Raw genomic sequence first — 25126 nt, 5'->3', positions numbered from 1 at the left:
GAAGGATGGAGCAAGGATAAAGAGGCTGCGGTTGAAATGGGAGGGCAGTATCCAGGGTGGAGTGGTTGTGAGAATCTGGTGGCAGGAACAGACTCAGGGAGCCAGGAGGTCAAGTTCAGGATCATTGAGGTCAGCTGAATGAGCTCATAGGAGGGGCGTTGGGACCAGAGAGGAGGTCGGGGTGGGGGCACTTGGGGACAAGCTGTGAAGGACCTTGAATGTCAGGTGAAGGTGTGGGACTTTATCCTTAGGCAGTGCCAAGTCTTGGAAGGCTTTGAAGAGAAAGAGGAGAGGGCTCAGATGGGCCAATCTCTGGATCTGCAAGGCAGCCTTGCAGACAGACTGGCTATTTATCAGCCCATCCCCAGCCCTACCAGCCCCAGCCCCCTCGTGAGTCTCCCTTGAGTGTCAAAAACAGGAAAACCCACGCTGGACCAGAGAGAGAGCGAACACTTCATTTCCTCCCAGCATTCCACAATGGGGTGCAACAGAAAGCACATGGGTTTTTAGAGTCAGAGAAAACCCGGAATGAATCCTAGCTCAGTCGCAGAATTATGGGAAAATCACTGCACCTAATCCAACCCTCAGTTTTCCCATCTCTAAAATGGGTGTCATGGTAGTTCTTGCCTCATTCATTTATTAAAAAAAAAAAGTACTAAATGTCTACTATGGACCAGGTTCTAGGATCAGTGGTCCCAGGGTTGGAGGAAGGATTAAGTGTTTGGCCCATAGCAGGTCCTCAGGAAATGGACCTTACCATTTTTCTTGGTGGTCTGGACACCCAGTACTCCCCTTCATTCTGCAACCAGTACTAACCCCAAACAGATTTCTAGGCATTGTGTCTGGGCTTTGAGGGTGTGCTTTAAAAGGGGTGGGGGAGGGGAAAGAGTCAAAGGCAGGATGGAGTGAGCAGAGAGGAATCCCCACATCAGGGGAGTCTCCCCCACTAGGAGCTCAGGCGGGGGCTGCATCATACAGCCTGCTGTGTGTGCACATGTGTGTACACGAGCCCGGATACAGGAGCACCGGGCAGCCTGGACACCCATGAGTCTGCACACTTTCGTATTTATCATGCCTGCGTGAGCTATATATGCACATATTTAAGTGTTGAAAACCCACATGCGCCCTCAAGCCAGGAAGACACACCCTCGCCACTTCTCTCGCCCTGACCTTGACAACAGCAGTGTTTTGTGCTGTTCCCAGCGTGTGGGAGCGCCCGCAGGTGTACCCAGCTGGCCCTGAGGCGGCTGCTCTTAGTTAGACGTGGGACTCTGCACAGACGAACATGGCTTGGGAATCTGGTTTTGCCACCCATCAGCCCTTCTACCCCAGGTCAAGGCGCCTGGCTTCTCTGAGCCTCAGTTTCCCCATGTGTAAAATGGCAGCAGCAGTGATGACAGTTATCTGCAAGGTTGGGAGGGGCTCCTGCATGTGCAGCCCTTAACACAGGCCTGGCACAGAGTTTTGCTGAGCAAATAAAAATGAGAGTGAATCCATACGTCATGCGGCAGGGGTCCAGCGCCGTTAAAAGTGTTTTATTGGTGTTTTATTGGTAGTACTTGTCTAATCCTCACAACCACTCTGAGGTAGGTGTTATTATTAGCGCCATTTTTAAGAGGGAACCGAAGAGCTTAAGTGACTGACTCAAGGTCATATAGTTAGGTTGCAGACCTCGGCAGATGGCCACCAGATCCCACTCCTGACCACCATTGCCAGGCTTTCTTGCACTTGTGTGCACACACACACACACACACTAGTGGACACAAACCTACACTCTCTCACTGCACTCTTCCACTCACACCTGCTCCTGTTCCCTTCCTGCCCTCCAGGTGCTGGCTGACCAAATGAGAGGTGAGATTTGAGCAGAACCTTCTAGACCACAGATGCCTTGCTCCCATGTCCATACATGGTACCTCCCACCCCCAGGCCCGCAGACCAACACACTGGGTTGGGGGGCTCCTTCGTCTCTGGTCTTACCAGACATTTCTGAATTGTCATTAAAATAACAATAGTGCTCACTCATAGAGTCATTTTCCTGGAACCCAACTAGGCACCTGTCCCCCAGCTAGGCACGTAATCCTCCCAACTACTTGCAAGATAGGAGTAAAATCACTTTTCCATTTTCCTTAAAATTAAGGCTCAAAGAAGAAGCGGCTTCCCTGGGGTCGTTGTGGATCCTTCTCCAAGTCTGAGCGCCCGCCTCTTGTACCTTCCAGCTGTAACACAGCGTCACACACACGCACTGACCACCTGCAACACAGACCAGACACACAACTTGAGCGCCGCCAAGTGAGGGCCTCAAGCCTCCCCTGCTGCCCCCCACACCTGCCAGGCCACGCTCCTTGCCACGTGCCATGCCCTCCACCCACCCCTCCCTCTCGCTCGCTGGCTCCCTGAGCTGGAACAAAGCCCCCTGGTCTGGGCAGCCACACCGACCTGCAGCCCCCAGTCTTCAGCTGGAAGATGGCGGCTCCCCACACCGCCCCCCTCCCTCCCCATGTCCTTGGGAACAGCTGCCTCCACTGAGAATCCATCCCCCTCTCCCCCTCCAGGAGGAAACAAAAGAGTAACTGGGAGGAAAGAGAAGAGTGGACAGAGGTCTGAGCAGAGAGAGGAGGAGAAAGAAGAAGGCGGTGGGCATCCTCCCATCAGCCCTGCCTCATGCCCAGCCCCGACCAGGCAATCAGGGGCCCCTGACTGTCTCTTGGACTCACTTCTACCTGTAAAATCAAGAGGAGGTCTCCATGGTTCCTTCCAACTGAGCCAACACTACTCAGAGTCTGGTTCTACCTCCTTTGGACCCAAACATCCAGCAGTTCAGGCTTGGGTCCACAGTGACCCGAGACTCCATGCATTGCTGCTTTGGATGGTTCAATGTGCTAGAAAGAACTCTGGGTGTAGAGTCCAAAATTGGGGTACAAATTCCAGTTCTCTGACAGTCCCCGTGCAACCTTAGGCAGGGTTTTCACTAGCCCATGTGGCACATTTCGTAAATAAGAAAAAGGTCCTCCTTTGAGAAGATGCTCCCTGAGCTAGCACTTGTGGCTGGGCAAGAAGAACACCAGCTGGTCTTCATCCCCTCTACCCCTCTTCAGCCTAGTAACTTTGCGCAGGACACAGCCTGCACAACCATACTTGGCAGCCCTAAGCTTGGGAAGCTGCCTGTCTCGTCCTCATCTGCAAAATGGGTTGACCACACATCAGCCTCACAAGATGCCAGGCAGGGCGGGGCCTCATCTGTCTCATCTGCCATTTTACCCCGAGAGCTTAGCACAGAGTGGGCTTCCCCTGTGGCTCAGTTGGTAAAGAATCCGCCTGCAATACAGGAGACCCCGGTTCAATGCCTGTGTCAGGAAGATACCCTGGAGAAGGGATAGGCTATCCACTCCAGTATTCTTAGGCTTCCCTCGTGGCTCAGCTGGTAAAGAATCCGCCCGCCATGTGGGAGACCTGGGTTTGATCCCTGGGTTAGGAAGATCCCCTGGAGAAGGGAAAGGCTACCCACTCCAGTATTCTGGCCTAGAGAATTCCATGGACTGTATAGTCCACGGGGTCTCAAAGACTGACTGACTTTCACTTTCACTTTAGCACAGAGCAGCACGGAGAAGGCATTCAGCTAATGTTTAGGCATAAAGGAACGAAGGGAGGGATGGCTGGCGGAAAAGTAAGCTAGACTGTTAAGTGTTGTCCTGATGGGAGGAATTATCATCTTAGATCTGACCCACACACTTTGACCCAGGTCAGGGGGACCCAGGCTGAGCAGGGCCAAAGAGGATGTGGGCTTAGCAACTTAGAGGAGGTGGCATTAAACCAGGGATTTGGGGGACCTCCCTGGTGGTGCAGTGGTTAAGACTCTTCGCTTCCAATGCAGGGGATGTGGGTTTAATCCCTGGTCAAGGAACTAAGATCCCACATGCTGTGTGGCATGGCTGAAAAAGAAAAAAAACCTAGGGCCTCAGGAGACTAGCTGTAATGCCCACCACACCCTCATGCCCAGCCCTTTGCAGTCTGCCACAAGCTTCCACCTCCACTACTGCAGTGAATAGGAAAACAGTAAGGGCTGTCACCATCGCCCGGTTCCATGGATTACCTCCTCTAACCCACACCAGTGAGGTATGAATCACCCTATTTTGCAGACAAGTAAACAGAGGCCAGTGAAGTCCAGTGCCTAGTCCAGGGTCACCCAGGTGTAAATAAGCAGAGGATTCAAAGCCAGCCCCACCCGCTCCCAGAGTTCTGCAGTCCCACTGCTACTGCTGTGTTCAGTAGTTGGCGACTCTTGGCGACCCCATGGACTGTAGCCCTCCAGGCCCCTCTGTCCATGGGATTTTTCCAGACAAGAATACTGGAGTACGTTGCCATTTCCTCCTCCAGGGGATCTTCCCGACCCAGGGATCAAACCCATGTCTCTTGCATCTCCTGCATTGGTAGGCATGTTCTTTACCATGGGCTACTTGGGAAACCCCTGCCACATGCACTGGGTATCATTATCCCCATTCAACAGATGAGGAAACTGAGGCCTGGAGCGGTTTGGTAATGCAGCCAAGGCCCACTGAAGGGCCATCTCAGGGCTTCGAGTTTCAGTGCGGGGAGGGAAGGGGGTGTTCTGGTGTCGTCCTCTCCGTGGGCCTCAGTGTCCGGGCTCCGGAAGATGCGGGAAGGGCTTGTTTCCTCCGGCTGGAGAAAGGGGGAGGGGTGCCCCGCCCCACCAGGCTCCATTGTCCCCGCAGCACAAAGAGCCCTTGCTTGGCATTCGGGGGCCTTTGTAGGCCGCGCAGCCTGACGGCGCCCCCGCCCGCGTTATCAGCCCGGGGAAGCGGCGGACAGAGCTGGCGGGGCCTCTCTGGGCCGCCGCCGCCCGAGACATGTGTTGGACACGGGCCTTTCAGGCCTGGAGCCGCCGCACAAAGGCCCGGGAAGGAGGCGGAACAAAGGGCTTTTTCACGCGGCAAGTGAAAAGCCGCAGATTAGCACGGGCGCGCTGCGCTGGCGGGGAGGGGCCGGCGGCCAGACTTCAGACCCCTTCCCGGCTCAGCCCGCGTTCCAGGTCTGGGGCCTCCGGAGAGCCTCGGAGCGGCACAGCCAACTCCCTCCCTCCTGCTCAGAATCCCTCTAGGCTCCCCAGGACCCCCAACGCCCTGAATTCTGCACTCTGCTTGTTCTCAAGCCGCCTCCTCCGCACTTCCCAGTTCTGGCCGTTTCTGCACCATTTGCCGTCCCCTGAATGATTCTAATTCAAGCAGTTCTCACTTTGCAGCTTCTGTTCCCCATGCCTGGAATGCCATCCTGTCCCTTTCTCAAGCCCAGTTCTAGGGTCACCTCTTATGGAAAGATAAGAATCAAATACCCCATGAGTGCTAACTCTGCTGGGCCCTTTAACTTCTTCCCGCCTTCACAACGACCGTGAGATGAAAATTATTAGCCCCGTTACCCAGCTGAGGAAGCTGAGGCTCAGAAAGGTTGACCGTTGCCCATGGTCACACGTCAGGAACCCAGTGTAGCTGAGATGCAAACTCGGATCCATTTCCACTCTTCCTCTGCCGGAAAGGGTCTCTGCTTCCTGTGTCTCCCAGGCAGGTGGCTCCTCTTTAGGAGGAGGGTGGAGGGACATGGGCACCGGTTCCAACGGCGCCAGGACACCTTCAATCAGCCCTGACCTGCCTCTCTTAGGTACGCCATCGACCGCGACTCCGATTTGGACCAGATCTTTGATATCGATGCGGACACGGGTGCCATCGTCACCGGCAAGGGGCTGGACCGAGAGACGGCCGGCTGGCACAACATCACAGTGCTGGCCATGGAGGCTGGTGAGCCAGGGGGCGGGGCGAATACGGAAGGGAGGGGCGATGACAGAAGGGTGGGGCTGTGGGCGGGGCAAAACCCAGGGAGGAGGGGCCGAACGCTGGGGGCAGGGCAAAAAGTTAGAAGCTGGGCAGAGCTGAGGTGGGGGCGTGGTCGGCAAAGGCTGACCCACAGGAACACAGATCTGGGAAGGATCCCAAGCCAAAAAGGCAGGGCCCAGTCTTGAGTTTGGCTTTCTTCCTTCAGCTTTTATTGAGCACCTACTATACACCAGTCCTTTTTATAGAGGCTGGAGCTATAGCCCCTAACAAGATAAAAACAACAACATCTTCTTTCTCCATGGGCTAGAGCTAGACCTTCAGCAAACTTCAAGAAAGGGTGTTCACATGTCAGCTGATGCTAAGTGCTAATAAGAAACTGGAAAAGAAGAAAGCAGAGGAAAGGGATTAGGAGGGAATTGTTTCTCTTAGGGTAGGCCTCTCTGCGAAGGAGACTATTCAAAAGAGAGCTCGTTAAAGTGAGGGAGTCATGCTGCCATTGGAGGGAAGAGAGTTCTGAGGAGAGAGAACAGCCAGTGCAAAGGCCCTGGGATCATAACTGGAGAAATAGCAAGGAGGCCAGTGTGGTTGGTGAGGGGCAGAGTGTCTGCCATTGCAGGGTCTTTGGACTTGACTCCAAATGAGGTGGGAGTCACTGAGGGGTTTGAGCAGAGGAGGGAGGTTGCCTGACATGATACCTATGGCCACTGCATTGAAAATAGATTGTCTGGGGGCTGCAGGGCAGGGGCGGGATGGGGGGAAGGAGCAGGGGCTCAGCTAGAATTTACATGCAGCAGGTCCCTGAAGATGCGACAGTGGCCTGGCCCAGGCTGATAGCCATGGAAATGGTGAGAAGTGGTCAGCTTTTGGAGGCAGGCTGAAAATAGAGCCCCCTGGGCCTGCTGATGGGGTGAGATGGAGGAAAGAGACGGAGGGTCAAGAATGACTCCGAGGTGCTTGGCCTGTGTTGAAGAGTGTGGTGTGTGTGCTCGCATGTCACAGGCGGTTTGGTGCAGCTGGGGAGGCGTGTGAGCTGAGAAAGAAAGAGGAGGCCCTGGGACATGGAGTCTGGACAAGTCAGGCCACGGAGGTGAGGAGCTAAGAGCATAGGGGTTCACGGCACCCCAGGAGTGGGGAAAGGGCAGTTCAGCAGACCTCCTCCTCAACCAGAGCAACACTGCCAGTGCCCATGCCGGACCGGCTCCGCAAGCTCCCCGCCGTCAGCTCTCCAGGTCTCAGCAGCCAGCAGAGCCTCCAGTAACCGATGCTGACAGCAGGAATACTCAGAGCCTCAGCCTTGGTGCGGGTGGGCGCCATTCAGTCTCCCCTCTGCAGACCTGGGCCCCAAGGCCCTCCTGCCCCTTCGAGCCCTCCTGGAGGCTCTCCTCCTCCGCCTTCCCTGGCTGGTGCCTCCCACTTCCCTGGCCCCAGCAGCCCATTCCAGCCGAGGAAGTCCCTAGGCTGAAGTTCCCTTCGTCTCTTTCAACTTCGGTTTAAAAGAAAATACAAAGCTGGCTCAAACCTCAGTGCCTGCTGCTCCCGAGCCTTTGAATCCACTTCTCCACCGCATGAAAGGGAGATAACAAAGGTGGCTGGAGAGGAAGTGGCGGCTGGACTGGCGGGAAGGCAGCTCCCCCTCCTTACCTCCCTGATCCTGCTTCCTGGGCAGCCAGGGGGCCTGGCCGGGCTGCTGGGCAGAGACGCCCCCTCTCCCTACACAGAGCATCTCCCCACCAGCTGTCACACCGCCCAACGGCCCACCACTAGCCGGTTCCTTCTTGGGTTAAGCATTGTGCTTCTGCCCTGTGAATCTCTTCCAGAAAGCAGCTGGAGAAGCATACAGAATCTCTAATGCTACCATTTCACAGAGAGAGTGTGTCAGGGGACTCTCCCCAGCAGAGATTTTTACAGTGTTTGCTTAATAGATACTGAGCTTGATCCTTTCTAGCACATACTTCTATTGAATCATGATCAGTTACAGGTCAGCACCCATTTTATTGATGGGAAAATCGAGGCTAAGACTATTAAAGGCTTTGCCCAAGGATGTGCAGTGGCAGATCCGGGATTTGGGGCCGAGTCTTCCTGGTTTCTTCCACAGCTTTGCTCCACGCCTCCCTTTTCCTGGTACTCTGCTCTCTGGGCCCCACCCCTATTGCCCCCACACCATCCCAGTAACTGAGCGTGGGGAAGGAAAAGACTGGGCTAGAGACCACTCCCCTCGGAGCCGCAATTCACAACTCCTGCCCAAGTCTCACCGGGGATATTAATCAATGAGAAAATGAGTGGTTCCCACTTCACTGTGCTGGTGGGAGGATTAAATAGGATAGAAAGAACTTAGCCTAGTACTTAGTGCTCAGTTAATGATATCTATCCATCTGGACTCGGTGCACTTGCCTTAAGCACTCACTCTGTGCCAGGCGCTTTACAGTGCTGTGTTCGCTGAAGCTCCCCACTTATCAGACGTCGATTCTGCCATTACCCACAATGTATGGATGAGGAAACTAAGACTCGGGGAGGTGAAGTCATTTGTCCAAATTCCCGGCCCCAGCCAGTCTGACTGCACCGTCCGGCGTTCACCCAGCAGCCCCCGAGTCATATGTCTTTGGTGCCAGGCACGAAGCCAGGAGCGGCGTCAGCGATCCACCCACTCCAGCTTCTTGCCCTCTCCGTGAGACGAGGACAAATTGTTATCCCCACTTTACAGACTGGGAAGTAGAGGCTCAGGAAGGAACCGCGATGGCCCCAAAGTCACAGAGCCAGTCCCTGGGGGGTGGGGGTGGGCAGGGCTCCCACAGCCAGGCCGGAGCCTCAAGGACAATGCCCTGGGGTCTCCCCACCCCCACCCGCCCCCCCACCCTGGTGCCCTTCTGCCAAAGCCTCTATTTGGCTTCTCAGAAACAGGGAACCACGGTGGGGGTCCAGTGGCGGGGTCATGGTGCCCCGCCTGCTGCGGGTGCAACAAACGCGAGGTGACAAGAATCAGAGGGGAAATATTTACACACAGCGGCGGAGCCTTGTGAGCCCCTCTGAGCACGCAGCACTGAGGCACAGCCGCGGCCTGTCAGGCTGGATTACCTCAAAGACTCCCCAGCCACTTAGCATGCAGGCTCCCCTCTCCCCCGAACTTCTGAGTCATCCATTCTGCCCATGCAGACGCTGCTTCCACTGACATTATCTTTAACGTTTTGTAATCATGAAATATTAATGACCGATATTGAATTTAAAGTACAATTTGTGTCTGAATCCTTCAGTGGAAAAAAGGGCAGTTGTAAAGGGACAGTCTTCAAAGAGACAGAGGGGTGGTGGGCGGGCTGGCAAAGCCGGCGCTGGGGTAGAGGGGGGCGGTGTGCCAGGGCGCTGCAGCCAGCCCCCTCCTCCAGGCCCTAAACTGGTCTGGAGGGGTGGTCTCTGGCTGGACAGCAAAGAGTTAACTAGATTAGCTAGGGCTACCCCATCTGGGTCACCCCAGACCAAGTCACTATTTCACAGGCTCCTGATTTTTCCTTTCTATCACAGAGCAAGCTTTATGATTTAGGTATGCATTTGTGTGCCGACTCTGTTGATCTCTCTTCTCCTGGGAGAAGGACCTTCCATGAAGGCAGGGTCTCTTCTGTATCTGTAGCATTCACACCGGGCCTGGCGCTTAGAAGGTGTGTACAAGTATTGGGATGGCCAAAAAGGTCATTCGGGATTTTCCGTAACATCATATGGAAAATCCCAAACGACCCTTTTGGCCAAGTCAATACTTCCTGAATAGATGGTAAATGATCTTGCCTGCCCAGTTAGGAAGGCAGGGCAGCGTGATAGAGAAACACTGCTTCTAGTGGTCTGACTCCCAGCTGAGAGTATGGACAGTCATTTCCCCTCTTCTTGCCTTGATTTTCTCACCTATGAAATGGCACCCTATTGGATAGCTATGAGGATAATACCAGTTACTGTTGACTTTTAATCATGCGTGTTCAGTTGCTTTAGTCATGTCCAACTCTTTGCAACGCTATGGACCATAGCCCTCCAGGCTCCTCTGTCCATGGAATTATCCAGGCAAGAATACTGGAGTGGGTGGCCAAGCCCGCCTCCAGGGTTTCTTCCCAGCCCAGGGATCGAACCTGTCTCTCATGTGTCTCCTGCATTGCAGGCAGATTCTTTACTCACTGAGCCACCTGAGAAGTTCATAACTCTTCATCATAGTGGCTTCTGTTTATTTGAAGCTCACAATCTGCTGGGTGTTGTGCTGAATGCTTTATATAAAGTGTCTGCTGGGGGCCTCTTCTCACCTACTGGGCCTGGGCACTGGAGTCTGGGGGTACAGTCTTGGCCTGTGACCTAGGGAGGTCTGACCCTACTCAAACCTGCACTGGACAACACAGCGTAGAGGGGAGGGGGCGGTGGGCTCTTAGGAGGTGCAGGCAGGGGAAGAAGGCAAGAAAGCTTTCCCAGAGGAGGGGACGTCTGAGTTGGGTCTCAAAGGTTCAGGAGAGTGGGGTTGGGAGCTCCCAGCAGAAAGACACCTGCGTGCTCAAGGCCTGGAGGCTTGGCCAGCAGGAAGACCACTGTCTGTTCTGAGAAACGGGTGTGGCCGGAGGGTGGCTGGAGCAGGTGAGACGAGCTTAGCATGCAGAAGCTCAGTGGGGGCCTCTACAGGAAGGGTCTCAGGTGTCCTGTGAGCAACTGGCTGCAGCTGGACATCTCCTGGAGATGACAGGGAGTCAGAGCAGGTCTTCGAGCAGAAGAGGGAGATGGTCAGATGTGCAGCCCTGCGGCCACTTGGGCTCGTGGGGGAAGGAGGACGAGAGGAGGGCAGCCTGGAGCGGGGAACAGATGGGAGGCTGTCAGGAAGACTCGGCTGAGACATGTGCTGAGGGTGGAGGGCAGGCAGGAGGATATGCTGGGGAGGCTGACTGTAGTGGTCTGGGGAAGAGGCTTGGCACAGCCCTGCATGGAAGCGGTTGCCTCAGAAGGCAGTGAGCTCCCCGTCACCAGACGTGTGTAAATCAAGCCTGGGTTCCACTTGGACCAGGTAACTCCCAGGATCCTGAGCCACCTACGTACTTAACTGATCCCACCAGGAACAAAGATTTTTATGAGGTCCATGGAGTCTTTGTAGGAAAGCCCAGAGTATTAGGACCAACTCAGCCCTAAGAAGGAAAACTTCCTGCCACCAATGATTCCAGGGCCCCTATTTTACCCAGAAGTCCTCCCCTACCCTTTGGCGGATGAAACATCCCTACCTCAACAAGGTCAAACTTCCCGTCTCCATGTGGAAGCCAAACAGATAATCAAAAAGCAGAGAAGGGCGCCCTAACCTCGCGCTCCCACTGGAGGTGAGTGGGGACCGGGCCAGGAATGCAAGGCATCCTCCCCTGACAGCTCTGACACCCCTTCTCTGGAGCACCCCCACCTGCTCACCCAGTCCCCCTCCCCACCCTGCCATCCTGCCTGCTTGTCTTGGCCAGCTCGTAATTGGGATGATAAATCTTCCTGCCCAGCTGGGCAGCGCTAATCAGAGCCTGGTGTTTGGATGCAATTTAATTCCCTCGGGAGGTGGTGGGGGCGGGCGGAGCTGAGGGAACTGTGGAGCAGAGGGTCCAGGCTACCCTTGCACCACTGCAGGTGAGGGAGAAGGAGGTACCTTCCAGCAGCCCCCCACCTCTGTGGCCCCCTCCCTCCGCCCTGTCCCCACTTCTCACTCTCCTTCCCACGCCCACTCTTGCATCCTCACTTCTCTCTCCCTGGCTTCTCTCTTTCTCTGTGACAATCAAGGAGAACCGCGGAGTCCAGCTCCATTCGTTTTACGGATGAGAAAACCTTGGTCCAGGGAGAGAGGCAGGAACAGGGTCGGACAACTAGACTGCTCCCTTGGTGATGTGATTCAGGAGGGGATGCGGCCCCCACAGACTTTGTCCCTCCAGAGGTCTCGATCTCTCCCTGTCACTCTGCAGCAGCCCAGCACAGTTAGAGATGCCATAGACAGCGAAACCCATTCATCTGACAAATCTTTATTAAGCACCTACTGTGTGCCATGCAGAGAGGGGCTGGGGAGACAGCAGAAAGCACAAGAGACCAAAAATCTGCTTACTTTCTAGTGGGGGAGATAGATGATGGGTGAATTTAAGTAAGTAAAACTATAGACAGAGGATGAGACAGTTAGATAGCATCACTAACTCAATGGACATGAGTTTGAACAAACTTGGAGACAGTGAAGGACAGTGAAGCCTGGCAGGCTACAGTCCATGGGGTCACAAAGAGTCGGACAAAACTTAGCAACTGAACAACAACAACAACAAAAATACAGGGATGTTGGATAAAGACTACAGAGAGAGAGCAGTAAATGGGGTATCTGGTGGAACTGCAAGGAGCAAAGTAAAATAAAGTCATCAGAGGAAGTCTCTCTGAGAAGACATCTGGGCAAAGAGCTGAAGGAGGGAAAAGAGGAAACTTGGACCAGAGGAAAAAGGAGAGAGGGGCGAGGGACAAGGCCAGGGAGGAAGATCACACAGGCCTTATGGGTGTGTAGGTCTTGGACGTATAGTCTGATTGCCCAGGACTGAGGGCAGTCAAGGAAAGCTTCCTGGAGGAGGCAGAGACATTTGGGGCCTCAAGGCAAGCCGGCCTCAGGCAGCTAAAGGTGGTCAGAAAGGCCACATCATTTGATGGGTAGAAAGTCCCTATTGTGAACCAGGCTCAGGTTCCATTGATTGTCCCCTGTGAAACTTTGGACAAGTTCTTTACCTCTCTGAGCGAGTTTCCTCAGCAACAAAATGGCAGTAATTCAAATCCGTACCTCCCACAGGGGCTGACAGGATGAAATGAGGCAGAACAAACCCTGGCCCGTGGCAGGTTCTCTATATGTGTTTGCTGGTGGCCTTCTGGGAGGCACACATTCCTAGGAGTTCCCTAACAGGGACACCAGGCCAGGCCCTACCCCCTCTGCCTTGCCCAGTGGCCTCCAGCCCTCTAAGTCCAGTTTGGTCCAGATACTATATTAGGAACGGCCAGGGGATGAGGTCTTCCTTAGAAGGAATCCAGAGTTTTACTATCTACAGACTCCCCTCCCACCCCAGGACCTTTGCACATGCTGTTCCTACTGCCTGGAGAGCTCTTTCTTCCCATCCCCTTCACCTGATCACTTCCTAGTTGGATCTCAGCTTGAAGGTCCCCTGATAAGTGCCAAGTGGCTTCAGTCGTCTGACTCTTTGCAACCCTATGATCTTTAGCCCACCAGGCTCCTCTGTCCATGGGCTTCTGCAGGCAAGAATACTGGAGTGGGTTGGCATGCCCTCCTCCAGGGGATCTTCGCAACCCAGGGATCGAACCTGCGTCTCTTACATCTCTTGCGTTGGCAGGCAGATTCTTTACCACTGGCGCCACCGTCCCCTACTTCAGGGTAAACATCCCTGTGCCCCACCAGGGTAGGAACCCCTGCCTCCTCCTCTCACAGTCCTGGACTTTTTTTCTCTCAGTTCTTATCACAGTCTGGAATGCTGTCTGTCCCTGCCATAGACCAAGAGGCAGTGTTGGTCTTGTTCAGTATTGTGTCCTTGGTACAAAGGAGACGCTCAAACTGTAATAGTCAGCAGAAAACAGAAGTCTCAGTTTCAAATTGCCCAGTCCGGTCCCCCATCTGTTATACAGAAGAGACTCTGAGACCCAGAGAAGCTAAGGGGCCTGCCAATACTGCACACTGGCTCTCCTGCCCAAGCCTGCTCTCTTCCCAAGGCACCCACAGAGTGGCCCACGCTTCTCAGCCCCTCGGTCCCCCAGGGCTCCACCTGCCACCTCCTCGGATTAATGGTGAGCCAGCTCAGAGAGGAAGCACCCGGCCGAGGCACGTTTAATTTTAATTTAGGAATCGGTTAAGACTGCAGGCCTGCTCAGCTCTGGGCTGTCAATCAGCCTTCCTCAAGGCTGCATCAATTAGTTTAAAAATATTGAATGTAATTTTGCCTGACACAACATATTGCAGCTACTGCAAAATATAATTTATTTTAGAAGAAGAAATAATTAAACTAATTTGCATGTCAGTCAGCTGAACTGAGATGCCAGGGGAGGGTGGGTGGGACCCCTGGGGGATCCAGCCCTGGGAGAAGGCGCCTACCGCTGGGTGTGGGGTGAGGTCAGCCTGGGCCTCAGTCCGAGCAGTAGCTGCATCTGGATGGACAAATATTCAGGCAGCGGGAGGGCCCACTGGCATTGCATCTGGACTAGGCACTGGCCTCAGAGTCCAGAGACCTAGGACCCAACGCCAGTTCTGCCACTGACTCTCCTATGGCTTTGGACAAAGTCTTACCCCTTTCTGGGCCTCAGTTTCTCCATCTGCAAAATAGGTTTAGGGAATTCTCTGGCAGTTCACTGGTTAGGACTCGGCACTTTTACTGCCCACACCTGAGTTCGATCCCTGGTCAGGGAACTAAGATCCTGCAAGTTGCACGGCACGGCCAAAAAAAAATTTTTTAACAGGTTTAATTAAGACCTCCTTTATGAGTTGTTTTGAAGATCCAATGAAAAATAAGAAAGCTTGTTATAAATTGAAACTTTCTGCATGAAGAGGAAATTATTGATGGATTTCTTGTGTTATACCAGAAACATTTAAGGTGGTACAATTATGCATTATTATCAATTATTACAAATGATGCTGTGATTCATAGGGGTTTGGAGAAGCCAATCAGAGGCAAGCTGTCCAGTTGGACCTCCCCCAGCACCTGCCAGTCACCCCTGGAGTTTGTAAAACTTGCTATGGATACATATTATATAGATTCACCTGGAGTTATTAAAAAAATATAAATGACAAAGTCTTAGGCATCAGTTCATTTTAAAGCAGGATTTTTTAAAAAAAATTTGTATTTACTTGGCTGCATCAGGTCTAAGCTGTGGCTCAACGGGAGGTTCGTCGCATCGTGCGGTCTTTCACCGTGGTGCATGGACGCTACAGCATGGTGCACAGGCTCTCTGAGGCAGGGAGGCTTAGTTTCTCCATGGCATGTCAGCTCTTAGTTCCCTGACCAGGGATTGAACCCACGTCCCCTACATTTCAAGGTGGATTCTTAACCACTGGACCACCAAGAAAGTCCCTTCCCAAGTGATTCTAGTGAGCCAGGCTGGAGACTGCCGTGATGTCGAGAGCATGGGAGTGCTGCCTTTGGGTTGGCCCACGAGCTCTGGGGTTCCAGGCCAGCCTCCAATTCAGGGGGTCTCTGCGATAAGCTATGTAGGTGGCAGCTTTGGCAACATAGAGACACACCTCTTGGCTGCCCAGCCTCTCAGATCTGAGATGCTCTCTCTTGCCAAAGGACTCAGGACTTTCCCAAGAAGTGACCCGTAACATTTGAAAGGAGGAGCTAGGACAACAACGAAACAGTAGCCTTGTAAAGTAAGGCTGTACTAACTAATTTTTTGTGACTAGCATTTCGCAATATCTATGTGTATTGAATCACTGCATTTTACGCCTTAAACTTATACAGTGTTATATGTCAATTACATCTCAATAAATCAAGATAATCGAGATAGAATTACAGCTCAATGAAGAGATGGGAGAGGCCCAGGAGAATTCAGAGGAATGATACAATAATGGGTGCTCACCAGCAGTGGACCCAAGCCTCCAGTCTGCCCACTGAGGATCTTATCCGACTCTGAGCACCCCTTCTGCATGGCCCCACAGGACCCTACCTCTGCCTCCAGCCCTAAACCGCCCTCCAATGAAGGGGAAGCTACCCTCTCAGCCCCTACCCTCCCTCTGCCTCAGTGGGGAGAGAGGTGCCCATTCCTGGCGATGGACCTCACCCTCCTCTCCTCCCCTCCTCCTCTCCCCACAAAGCACCCTCTGGCTGGCTGTTCTCCAGCAAAACGCTCTTAAAAATAACAGCTCACCCGGCATTCCCAGTCACGACTCCTATCTCTCGCCCCCGGAAAAGCCCCCTCTAATCGCCGAAGCGGCAGATCTGGGTGAGCTGAGAAGATAAGGTGCCCCTGGCTAAGGGGAGATTCAGTGAGGAGTCGGGGTTTGAGTTAATTAAGGACGCCCCCCACCCCCCGCCCTTCCTTTCCCTGACCCGGTGGCCACACCTGCCTCCCAATCTCCATTTCTGTCTTTATCGACACAGGAGCAGCTGCAGTCGGCATCCGATGGGGCCCTTGAGTTCACAGAAAGGAGTAGTCGACCACCCCCCTCATCCCCCCAAAAAACTCATGGGGTTCCTGGCTGCCTGTCCTTGATTGCACTGTTGGCTGGAACATGTCAGTAATGAACTCATGGCTAAGATAGCCAAGGACACGGCACCCCTGAGCACTTAGAGGTCTGGGGGCTGTAAAGGGCCAACGTTCAGGGTGCTTCTCAGAAAGGACAGGAGGGGATGGGGTGTCCCAGAGCCCCGAGTCACCGAGCCATTGCTGAGAGGATCCTTCAAGGATGCCTGTTTATTTAACAAGTCCTTATGTAACACTTGTGTGTTATATATACAGCTTTAAGTGCTTTGCAGATATTGACTCAATCTGTCTGCCTAACCAACTCTCTCTTAACAGACCCATTTTGTTGAAAGTAAGAAAATCAAGGCCCAGAGAGGTCAAGTGACCTGGCAGGGATCACAGAGCTGCTAAGTGACACCACTGAGATTGGAGCCACTTGGTTCCTGAGTCCTTGCCCTTAATCACTGTGCTGTTTTCCAGGTGTGGAAACTGATGTCAGAGAGGGGAAAGTTTTACCCGAGATCAAACACGGTGTCAGGGACAGAGCCATGCCTGAAATGCAAGCCTCTGTCTGTCTCAGTGTTTCCAGGTTTCCCTCATTCACTCAGCAGATCTGTTAGAATCTAGTCTGTACCACATGCCACAATGCTGGGGACCCAGGAACTAATGCAACGGAAGCCTTGACCTCAAAGACATCACAGATGGAGGGGTGGGGACTGCATGGTTTTGGAGGTGAAGACACCTCCAGTGGACTTGTCTTGCCCTCTCAGGATCGAGTCTTAAAAGAGCAAAAGTTTGGGACTTCAGTTGCCAGCTGACCGATTCTTTAAACTCTCCAATGTTTTCATTTCTCTTCTGCAATATGGGGATAGAAATTATACCAAACTACCTGATTTCTGCAAGGATACCTGAAATGATGGGTATGGATGCTTCAGGAGCATTCTGAGCACGCTGAGGTGAAGGGGTAGGGTGGCAGTGTTGACTGTAGTGTGGCTGGAGGTGGGAGTGGGGGATGGTGGTGCTGTGGTAGTGATGTGGGTGATGATGGCGGGGTCACGGCAGTGTTGGTGGGGCTGGGACCGAGATGGTGGATAAGTGAATGACTGGAGATGATGGTGGTGGTGATATTGGTGATTGTGGTGTCGGGGGAGGGGGGTGCTGGGGTTGGTAAGGGTGGTGAGTGATGGCCTTAATGTCTGTGATGATGGTGAAGATGAGGGAGGCAGTACTAGTGGATACGATGGTGGTGATAATTCTCATGCTGATGGTGATGATCATCTATGGTGATAGTGACAGAGGTGGGATGGCATTGGTGATGGTGAGAGCGGGAAGGATGGCGATGGTGGTACCAGTAGTCATGCGGGTAGAGGTTGCAATGCCACTAGTAATGGTGATGGTGAAGGTGGCGGCAGTGATGGTGGAGATGGTGATGGTGTTGGTGATGGGGTGGTACTGGTGATTATGGTGATGGTAATGGTGATGGTCACAGTGATAATGGTGGTGATGATGATAGCAACACTGGTAGTGGTGAGGACTGGTATGGTGATGGTGACCCATTTAGCCAGATGTCCAGCTTGATCAACACACAGATCTCTCAATGCGACCCCACTGCCTAATGTCCTAGCAGTAGATGGGGGGGGCTGTCTAGATCTCATACTTGGAGCCTCCCACCCCACAGCTGTGCTGTTGTTACAGACAATCACGCCCAGCTCTCCCGGGCATCCCTGAGGATCCGAATCCTGGATGTGAACGACAATCCCCCGGAGTTGGCCACACCCTACGAGGCAGCCGTGTGTGAGGATGCCAAGCCAGGCCAGGTACCACTGAGGGGCTGGGGGCTGGGGGTCGCTACCAAGTCGGTTGCCGGGGCAACCTCTGTTCAGGCCCAGCATGGCCTCGGCCTCGCCTCAGTCCCCTGCCCCCTCCTCACCCTTCAGCTCATCCAGACCATCAGCGTGGTGGACAGAGACGAGCCCCAGAGCGGGCATCGCTTCTATTTCCGCCTGGTGCCTGAAGCTCCCAGCAACCCCCATTTCTCCCTGCTAGACATCCAAGGTGAGTGACCTCTGAAGGACCGCCAAATCCTAGCATTCGTGGAGGGAGGAGCCTAGCCTCCCTGTCCCCTTCCCATGTTACAGAGGCCCCTAGAGGGGTGGGCCTCTGCGCCACACTGGAGCCCTTACCAAGCCTGCTGGCCAGACTGAAGAACAAGCAAGAGGCGGGTTGGTGGAGTGAAGGGGGCACAGCTCCAGGGTAACAGGGGTAGATAGAAAGACACAGAGAGGGAATACATGAAGAATGGGAGCAGATGCAGCTCCAGGGTGGAAGGAGCCCCTGATCTAAGTGAAGACTGGAATAAGCCAGGGATCCCGGGTGGCTCAGATGGTAAAGAATCTGCCTGTAATACAAGAGACCTAGGTTTGATCTTGGGTCAGGGAGATCCCCTGGAGAAAGGAATGGCACCCCATTCCAGTATTCCTGCCTGGAGAATCCAATGGACAGAGAAGCCTGGCAAGCTACAGCCCATGGGGTCACAAAGAGTCGGACACAACTGAACAACTCACACACACGCATGCGTGCGCGCACACACACACACACACACACACACACACACACACACAACTCCTACCCTTTTGTTTTAAAAGTGCTTTATCCCTTGGGACCTCCCTGGTTGTCCAGTGGTTGACAATCTGCCTTCCCATTAAGGGGGGACAGGTTCTGCCCCTGGTCGGATATCCAAGATACCACATGCTGAGGGGCAACTAAGCCCATGCGCTGCAACTACTGAGTCCATGGGCCACAACTAGAGAAGCCTTCGCACTGCAGCTAGAGAAAGCCAGTGTGCCTCAGTGAAGACAGCACAGCTGGGAAAAAAGTGCTTTAGCCCACTCGCGTTTCTCTTTGCATCCTCATGGTCACTTGAGAGGCGGTTTTCTTACCCCTCCCCTCATTTTGCAGGTGATGAAACTGAGACTTTAAGAGGATAAGGACTCACTCACGGTCGCATAGGGAGTCAACATGAGGCTGGGATTCAAACCCACACCTGTGTCGGTTCCAATGTGCTTCCTTCTCCCTACCTTGAAAGCAAACTGCCCCGCCCAGCCTGAGCTGATCCCATTGTGAAACCCACCCCTGCAGGTCCCCCTTCATCAGGAAGTTGAAGTCTGAATCTTTAAGGAGTAGACTTGGGGGTAGGATCAACACACTGGGAGTGAGGGACCTGGGTCTCAGTTCAACCTCAGTTCATGGCTTCCTGTGCAGCCCTGAGGTCCGCCCCAGTTTCACCATCTGTAAAATGGGGCTGAAAATGCCTGCCAAGCAGCTAGGTGGCCCCAGTGAAATGTGGTCTACCAAAGTGTAATGTCAGCACCTAGAACATGGCATCTCCTTCATTCAACAACTATTTATTGAGCATTTATTGAAAAGTGTCTACATGCCAGGCACTGTTCTAGGTTCTAAAAATGTAGTAGCACATGAGACAAAATCCCTGCCTTCATGGAGTTTACATTCTAGGGATGGAAAACAGAAATTAAACAAATAAATAATATGATGAGGGTAGTAAGTGGCCAGCCGGGAGAAATAATGCAATCTTCACCAAAGTCTGGACTTTGTTCTCTTCAGTGCTGGACCCTGGGTGCCTGGCACATAGCAGGTATTCACATACACGTGTTAGACAAAACAGGAGGAAATAAAGCCAGGTAAGGGTAGAAGCTGGGCTTCCCAGGCAGCGCTAGTGGTAAAGAACCTGCCTGCCAGGGCAGGAGACCCACGTTTGATCTCTGGGTCTGGAAGATCCCCTGGAGGAGGGAATGGCAACCCACTCCAGTATTCTTGCCTAGAGAATCGCCATAGACAGAGGAGCCTGGCGGGCCATAGTCCATGGGGTCGTCAAGAGTCAGACCGGACTGAGGCGACTTCGCAGAGCACAGCACAAGAGGAGAAGCCGCTTTAAATGAGGTGGTTCAGGAAGGCCTCTGTGAAGGAGTCAGTAGTGAGGAGGGGTCTAAAGGGAGTTAGGTGAGCCATGCAGATAACCGCACAAAGAATGATGCAAGTCCAAGGAACAGCAAACGCAAAGGCCCTGAGGCAGGAACAGGCTTGCGATGGGGTGAGTGAGTGACAGGACTGGAGGACGTGTAGTCACAGAGGTACTAAGGGTCAGATTATGTCAGTTCCTTTTGAACCTGGAACAGGTCTGGGTTCACCCCTGCCCCCGCGACCCAAGACTTTGACATCCCTTCCCTCAGTGGCCTCTGAAGCCAGACCCATGTGTATTTCCAGGAGTCCTAAATGGATTTAACAACCAGTGCAGCTCAGATAACCAATCAGGTCACTGATCATAAACCTGGAGTAGGACCCTGGGGCCTCTGCGGAGCCAGGCTTTAACCCATCAGTGACTTGATTGTGTTGAAGTGGGGGTGTGCTGGTGGCTCAGCAGTAAAGAATCTGCCTGCCAAGGTAGGAGACATGGGCTTGATCCGTGGTCCAGAAGGATCCCACATGCCGTGGAGCAACTGGGCCCAGGCACCACAACTGTCGAACCTGTGTTCTGGAACCCAGGAGCCACGACTGTTGTGCCCATAAGCGGCAACTGCTGAAGCCCTGGAGCCCGTGCTCTGCGATAAAAGATGTCACTGCAGTGAGAAGCCTGAGCACTGCAACTAGAGAGTAGCCCCCACTCCCAGCAACTAGAGAAAAGCCCGCGCGGCAGCAAAGACCCAAGCACAGCCAAAATAAATACATTAATGTTTTTTTTAAAGAAAAGTTGGCGGTGTGCTTGAGGGAGAGGCTAAGGCAACAGGGCTGGAATTGGGGGACTCAGAGTCACGGCTATTTAAACCGTAGTAGTTCGGTATTTTAACAACTTTCACCACCAGTACTGTCCTGCCTGCTCATCATTGCTGTGGAATCCTGAGCTGGGCATAGGAGACACAAGGAGCCCTGGCTTGACCCATGGGAGCCAGGGCAGCAGCAGCGTGCTGAGGTCAGCACAGGCAGGCAAGGACTCCTACTTCCAGCCCCCCAGCCCCTCCCCGCGGTGTGCCAAGCCCCCTCCTCCTCACCATATAAATATCCCAGTTGACAAACGGCTACCCCAACCCATCTGTTTCTTTGTACAAATTTGTAGCCAGTTTGGAAACGTGATTTATAAATATTGCTTTTGCAGCCAGGGATTGACACTGATGTATGTCAGGCCAGATGGATGGATGCAGTGCTGGGCGCAGATCCCGCCTAGAAGGGTGGGGTCGGGGTCTGGGGTGGCCAGCGGCTTCCCCAGATAAAGCCAGCTGCCAGGAGAGGAGTGAAGAGGGATGGGAATGAGGCTCAGGGATTTCCTCTTATGGAGTGAAACAGTAGCAGGGACTAGAGCTCCAGAAACATATGGCTTCCGTGGTCAAAGACAGCAGCCCTGAGAAACAAATATCCCCTTTCTCCTCCTCTGTTCTTACTTGGGAATTTGAGGCTGAGCCAAAGCCAGCCACTCATTTTTCAAATCTGTCTACTTCTCAGTGCCTCCACGACCACTATTATTTCACATCTAAAACATACAACAACTTCCTAACTGGTCTTCCACATCCACAATTGTGTTTTAGATTAGAGTCACCCTTGCTTAGAAGGTAGGCTCCGAGAAGGCGGGGATTATGTCTGTCTTATTCACTGCTCTATCCTCAGGGGCTAGACTAATCCTGACTTCTTGTTGTTTAGTTGCTAAGTCATGTCCAACTCTTTTGTGACCCCCATGGACTGTAGCTCACCAGGCTCCTCTGTCCATGGGATTTCCCAGGCAAGAATACTGGCCTGGGTTGCCATTTCCTTCTCCAGGGGATCTTCCCACCCCAGGGATCAAACCAGCATCTCCTGCATTGGCAGGTGGATTCTTTACCACTGAACCAGGGAAGGCTTATCCTGACTTACAGAGGGTGTTTAATTCTTATTTGCTGTTGAACAGAGGGATGATATGTCACTAGGTTGCTTCCTTGCCCACCAATCAGTGGCTTCCTATTGCCTTTAGGAAAATAATGCAATTCCTTACCGTGGCCTCTAAGATTTTCTATAATGAGCCTCTGCCTCCCTCTCCAGCCTCTTCTTGACTTACCCTGTCCCTCCAGCCACAAAAGACTGCTCTCAGCTCCTTGAGTTCCTGTGCCTCTTCCAACCACAGGACCTTTGCATGGGCTATTCCCTATCCTCAAACTCATTGTTCAGGGTTCAGCAATAATATCATATCTTCACCCAAAGAGTTCTCCCTGACCTCCCAGACTTGGTCAGATCCTCTGTTAAATGCTCTTCCTATACTTTTCCTTCTTAGCACTCCTCATGGTTTGCAATTGTAGACTAAATTGTGGGTTTATTTGATTAATATTTGTCTCTCATATTATCATGTAAGACCAGATCCAAGATTATGGTTGATTTAGGTCTTCATTATTTCCTTCCTATGACTAGCATGGTGCCAAGCACACAGTAGGTACTCAATAAAGATTTATTGGATCCATGGATGGAGGGATAGATGAATGGATTATTGAAGGATAGATGGATAGATGGATGGACGGATGGAGGATGGGTGGATGGATGAATGGAAGATGGATAGTTGGATGGATGGATTGATGATAACATGGGTGAATGGAAAAGATAGCTATGCCACCAATTCACAGAATAAATTCAGACAAGTCCCTTCTCTCTGAACCTCAAATTCCATGTATTTAAAATAATGTTACAACTCTTGATGTTTGCCAGGATTAAGCATTTCCACCCAGTCACTGATGCATTAAAAAATATGCAGTCAATGCAAAGGAGTCCCATGCTATTCGTTTTACCCCTCATCTTGCTCTTCAGCCTCTCATCCTCAGGGGAAGGCAGATGTTGTCACAGCTGGCTTGACTGCCCTTTGACAGGAGGCTAAAGCCAGAACTTGAGGAGCTGACCCAGGACCACCAGTTACCCCTAGAAGATGTGGCTCGTTCAAGCATCATTCTTTCAGATTGGCTCACTGCCAGGGAAGAGACAGGCAAATGCTACCTTAAGGCAGCATGACAAGTGCTGTAACAGAAGTGTGCGTGGCACCTGCATAGTCAGAGCAGGGCGGGGGAAGCCGTAAATCCTTCCTTCCCAGAGAAGCGGAGAAAGGTGGCCACAGAAAGGAGGTGACATTTAGCTGGAGCATGACAGATGAGGAATTTGCCCAGGCAAGAAGGTGGAGAGGGTGTTCCAGCTAGCGGGAACTTGGTGAATAAAGTCAGGGCAGCCTCAACAGAGAGTGGGCACGGGGTACAGTGTGTGGGGGTGGAGCATGAAAAAAGTAACAACCAGCATTCACGGAGAGTTTCTGCTTTGGGGGAGCTATTCTACATGGCATGGATGAACTATACTATTTCATCCTCACACCTGTATGATGCTGTTTTCCTCAGTTTACAGATGAGGAAACCGAGGTCCCAAGAAGCTAAATGAGTTCCCCAAACTAGTACATGATCAACTCAGCCTTAGTTATTAACATTTTAATGAAAAATTTCCAATGTGTAGAAAAGTAGAATCACACAACAAACTCTTATGTGGCCATCACATGACCTTCAACCCATGACCAGTCTTGTTTCAGCCGGATCTCCAGGCTACTTCACAGAGGTGCCCAAGCCCACAAGTTGGCCCTTCCAAAGGCTCTTGGTTCCTGCTTTATGTCTGTGATGGGGAAGGCCAGGACAGGCACACTGCATGGGGGCCACGGAAGAGGTTGAGTTAACTGGGGACTCGAAGCTGGGGAAGGGACCCAGGCTGCCAAAATCTGAGGTCAGGGAGACCTGCCTGAGGTCTGTGAACGCAGAGAGAAGGACTCAGGAAGGAAGCCTGAGCCCCCCGTGGGAAGTGGGGCCCCTTTTGTGGGGCTGGCTGTCGAGGGTGGGGGCAACAACCAGCAGCCAGGTGGGCTCTGAGTACTTCCACCAAAATGATGGCAGGGGAGCGGGTGGTCCGTGATGGCCTGGCCCATACAGGGGAGGTGCAGAGGAGTCAGGAGGCCAGGGGAAGTGGGCACGTCTACACATTCTCCACCCGCACTCCCGGCGCCAGCCAGCAGCAGTGTGAGTATGACTCATGTGAGTTCACTGTCTCCTCTGGCTGCCAGCATCCAAAGGAGAGAGACGGGTGAGGAGACCTTGGTGCCCTGAGGCATCCTTATCAGGCCCCAAGGGCATGTCCCCGGCACTCCAGGCTCAGCTCTTAAAGAGACCCCTGACAGCAAGCTCCCTCAGCCAAAGGCAGGTGCCAGTTGGAGTTTCCAGTCTTCTCTGATGACCCAGAACTTGTCGGCGCTCAGGAAGCCACAGCCCCAAGACCACAGGGCCCCAGGGTCAGGATGCATTTGACAGCTGGTGTAGAATCTGAAACAACAACAACAAAAGGCTGTTGAGGCACATGGCAAAAAAAAAAAAAAAAAAATTTGACATAGGCAGGGACAGGATCTTGGCCCAGCTGGGGATGGAATCTTGGAATAACAGGGGACAGGACCTTGGCACAGCTGGGGACAGAATCTTGAAACAGCTGAAAGCAAAACTTTGAGACAGCTGGGAAGAGAAACTTAGAACAGCTAAGGACAGAAGCGAAGGCTCGAGGGCTGGGGACAGAACCTTCAGGGATCTGGGGGGCAGAATTGGGGGAGATCAGGTCCGCTGGGAGGCGGTAGCTGAGGGCAGAGTGAGGCAGATCCCAAGGTGGACTTAGGAGGGGCTGGGACAGGCAAGGCTGACCCCGAGTCACTCGCCCCTCGCTTTCTCCGGAGCAGACAACACGGCCGCGGTGCACACGCAGCACATGGGCTTCAATCGGCAGGAGCAGGACGTGTTCTTCCTGCCCATCCTGGTGGTGGACAGCGGGCCTCCCACGCTGAGCAGCACGGGGACGCTGACCATCCGCATCTGCGGCTGCGACAGCTCGGGCACCATCCAGTCCTGCAACACCACGGCCTTCGTCATGGCCGCCTCCCTCAGCCCCGGCGCCCTCATCGCCCTCCTGGTCTGTGTCCTCATCCTGGTCGGTGAGTCGGCCAAGAGCCAGCCCCACCCCCCCGCCTGATTGGCCCCGGTCCTCGGCCCGGATTTCCTTCCCCAGCGGCCCCCGTG

The 25126-nt window shown here is 53.2% G+C and overlaps 1 protein-coding gene across 1 annotated transcript in view; it reads left to right on the top strand.

The window, feature by feature from the left end:
- The window catches only part of CDH22 (cadherin 22), a 79438-nt gene that overhangs the window by 49522 nt on the left and 4790 nt on the right, over positions 1-25126 (top strand). The window contains exons 7-10 of the mRNA XM_061125887.1: positions 5671-5807; positions 17715-17836; positions 17957-18074; positions 24790-25041. Coding sequence (XP_060981870.1) covers positions 5671-5807; positions 17715-17836; positions 17957-18074; positions 24790-25041 — 629 coding nt within the window. The remainder of the gene's footprint in view (positions 1-5670; positions 5808-17714; positions 17837-17956; positions 18075-24789; positions 25042-25126) is intronic.

Source organism: Dama dama, chromosome 23, assembly GCF_033118175.1.
Source record: "Dama dama isolate Ldn47 chromosome 23, ASM3311817v1, whole genome shotgun sequence".
NCBI classification, from domain to species: Eukaryota; Metazoa; Chordata; class Mammalia; order Artiodactyla; family Cervidae; genus Dama; species Dama dama.
The sequence above is the reverse complement of the archived record's forward strand: the minus strand, read 5'-3'. Positions and strand labels throughout refer to the sequence as shown.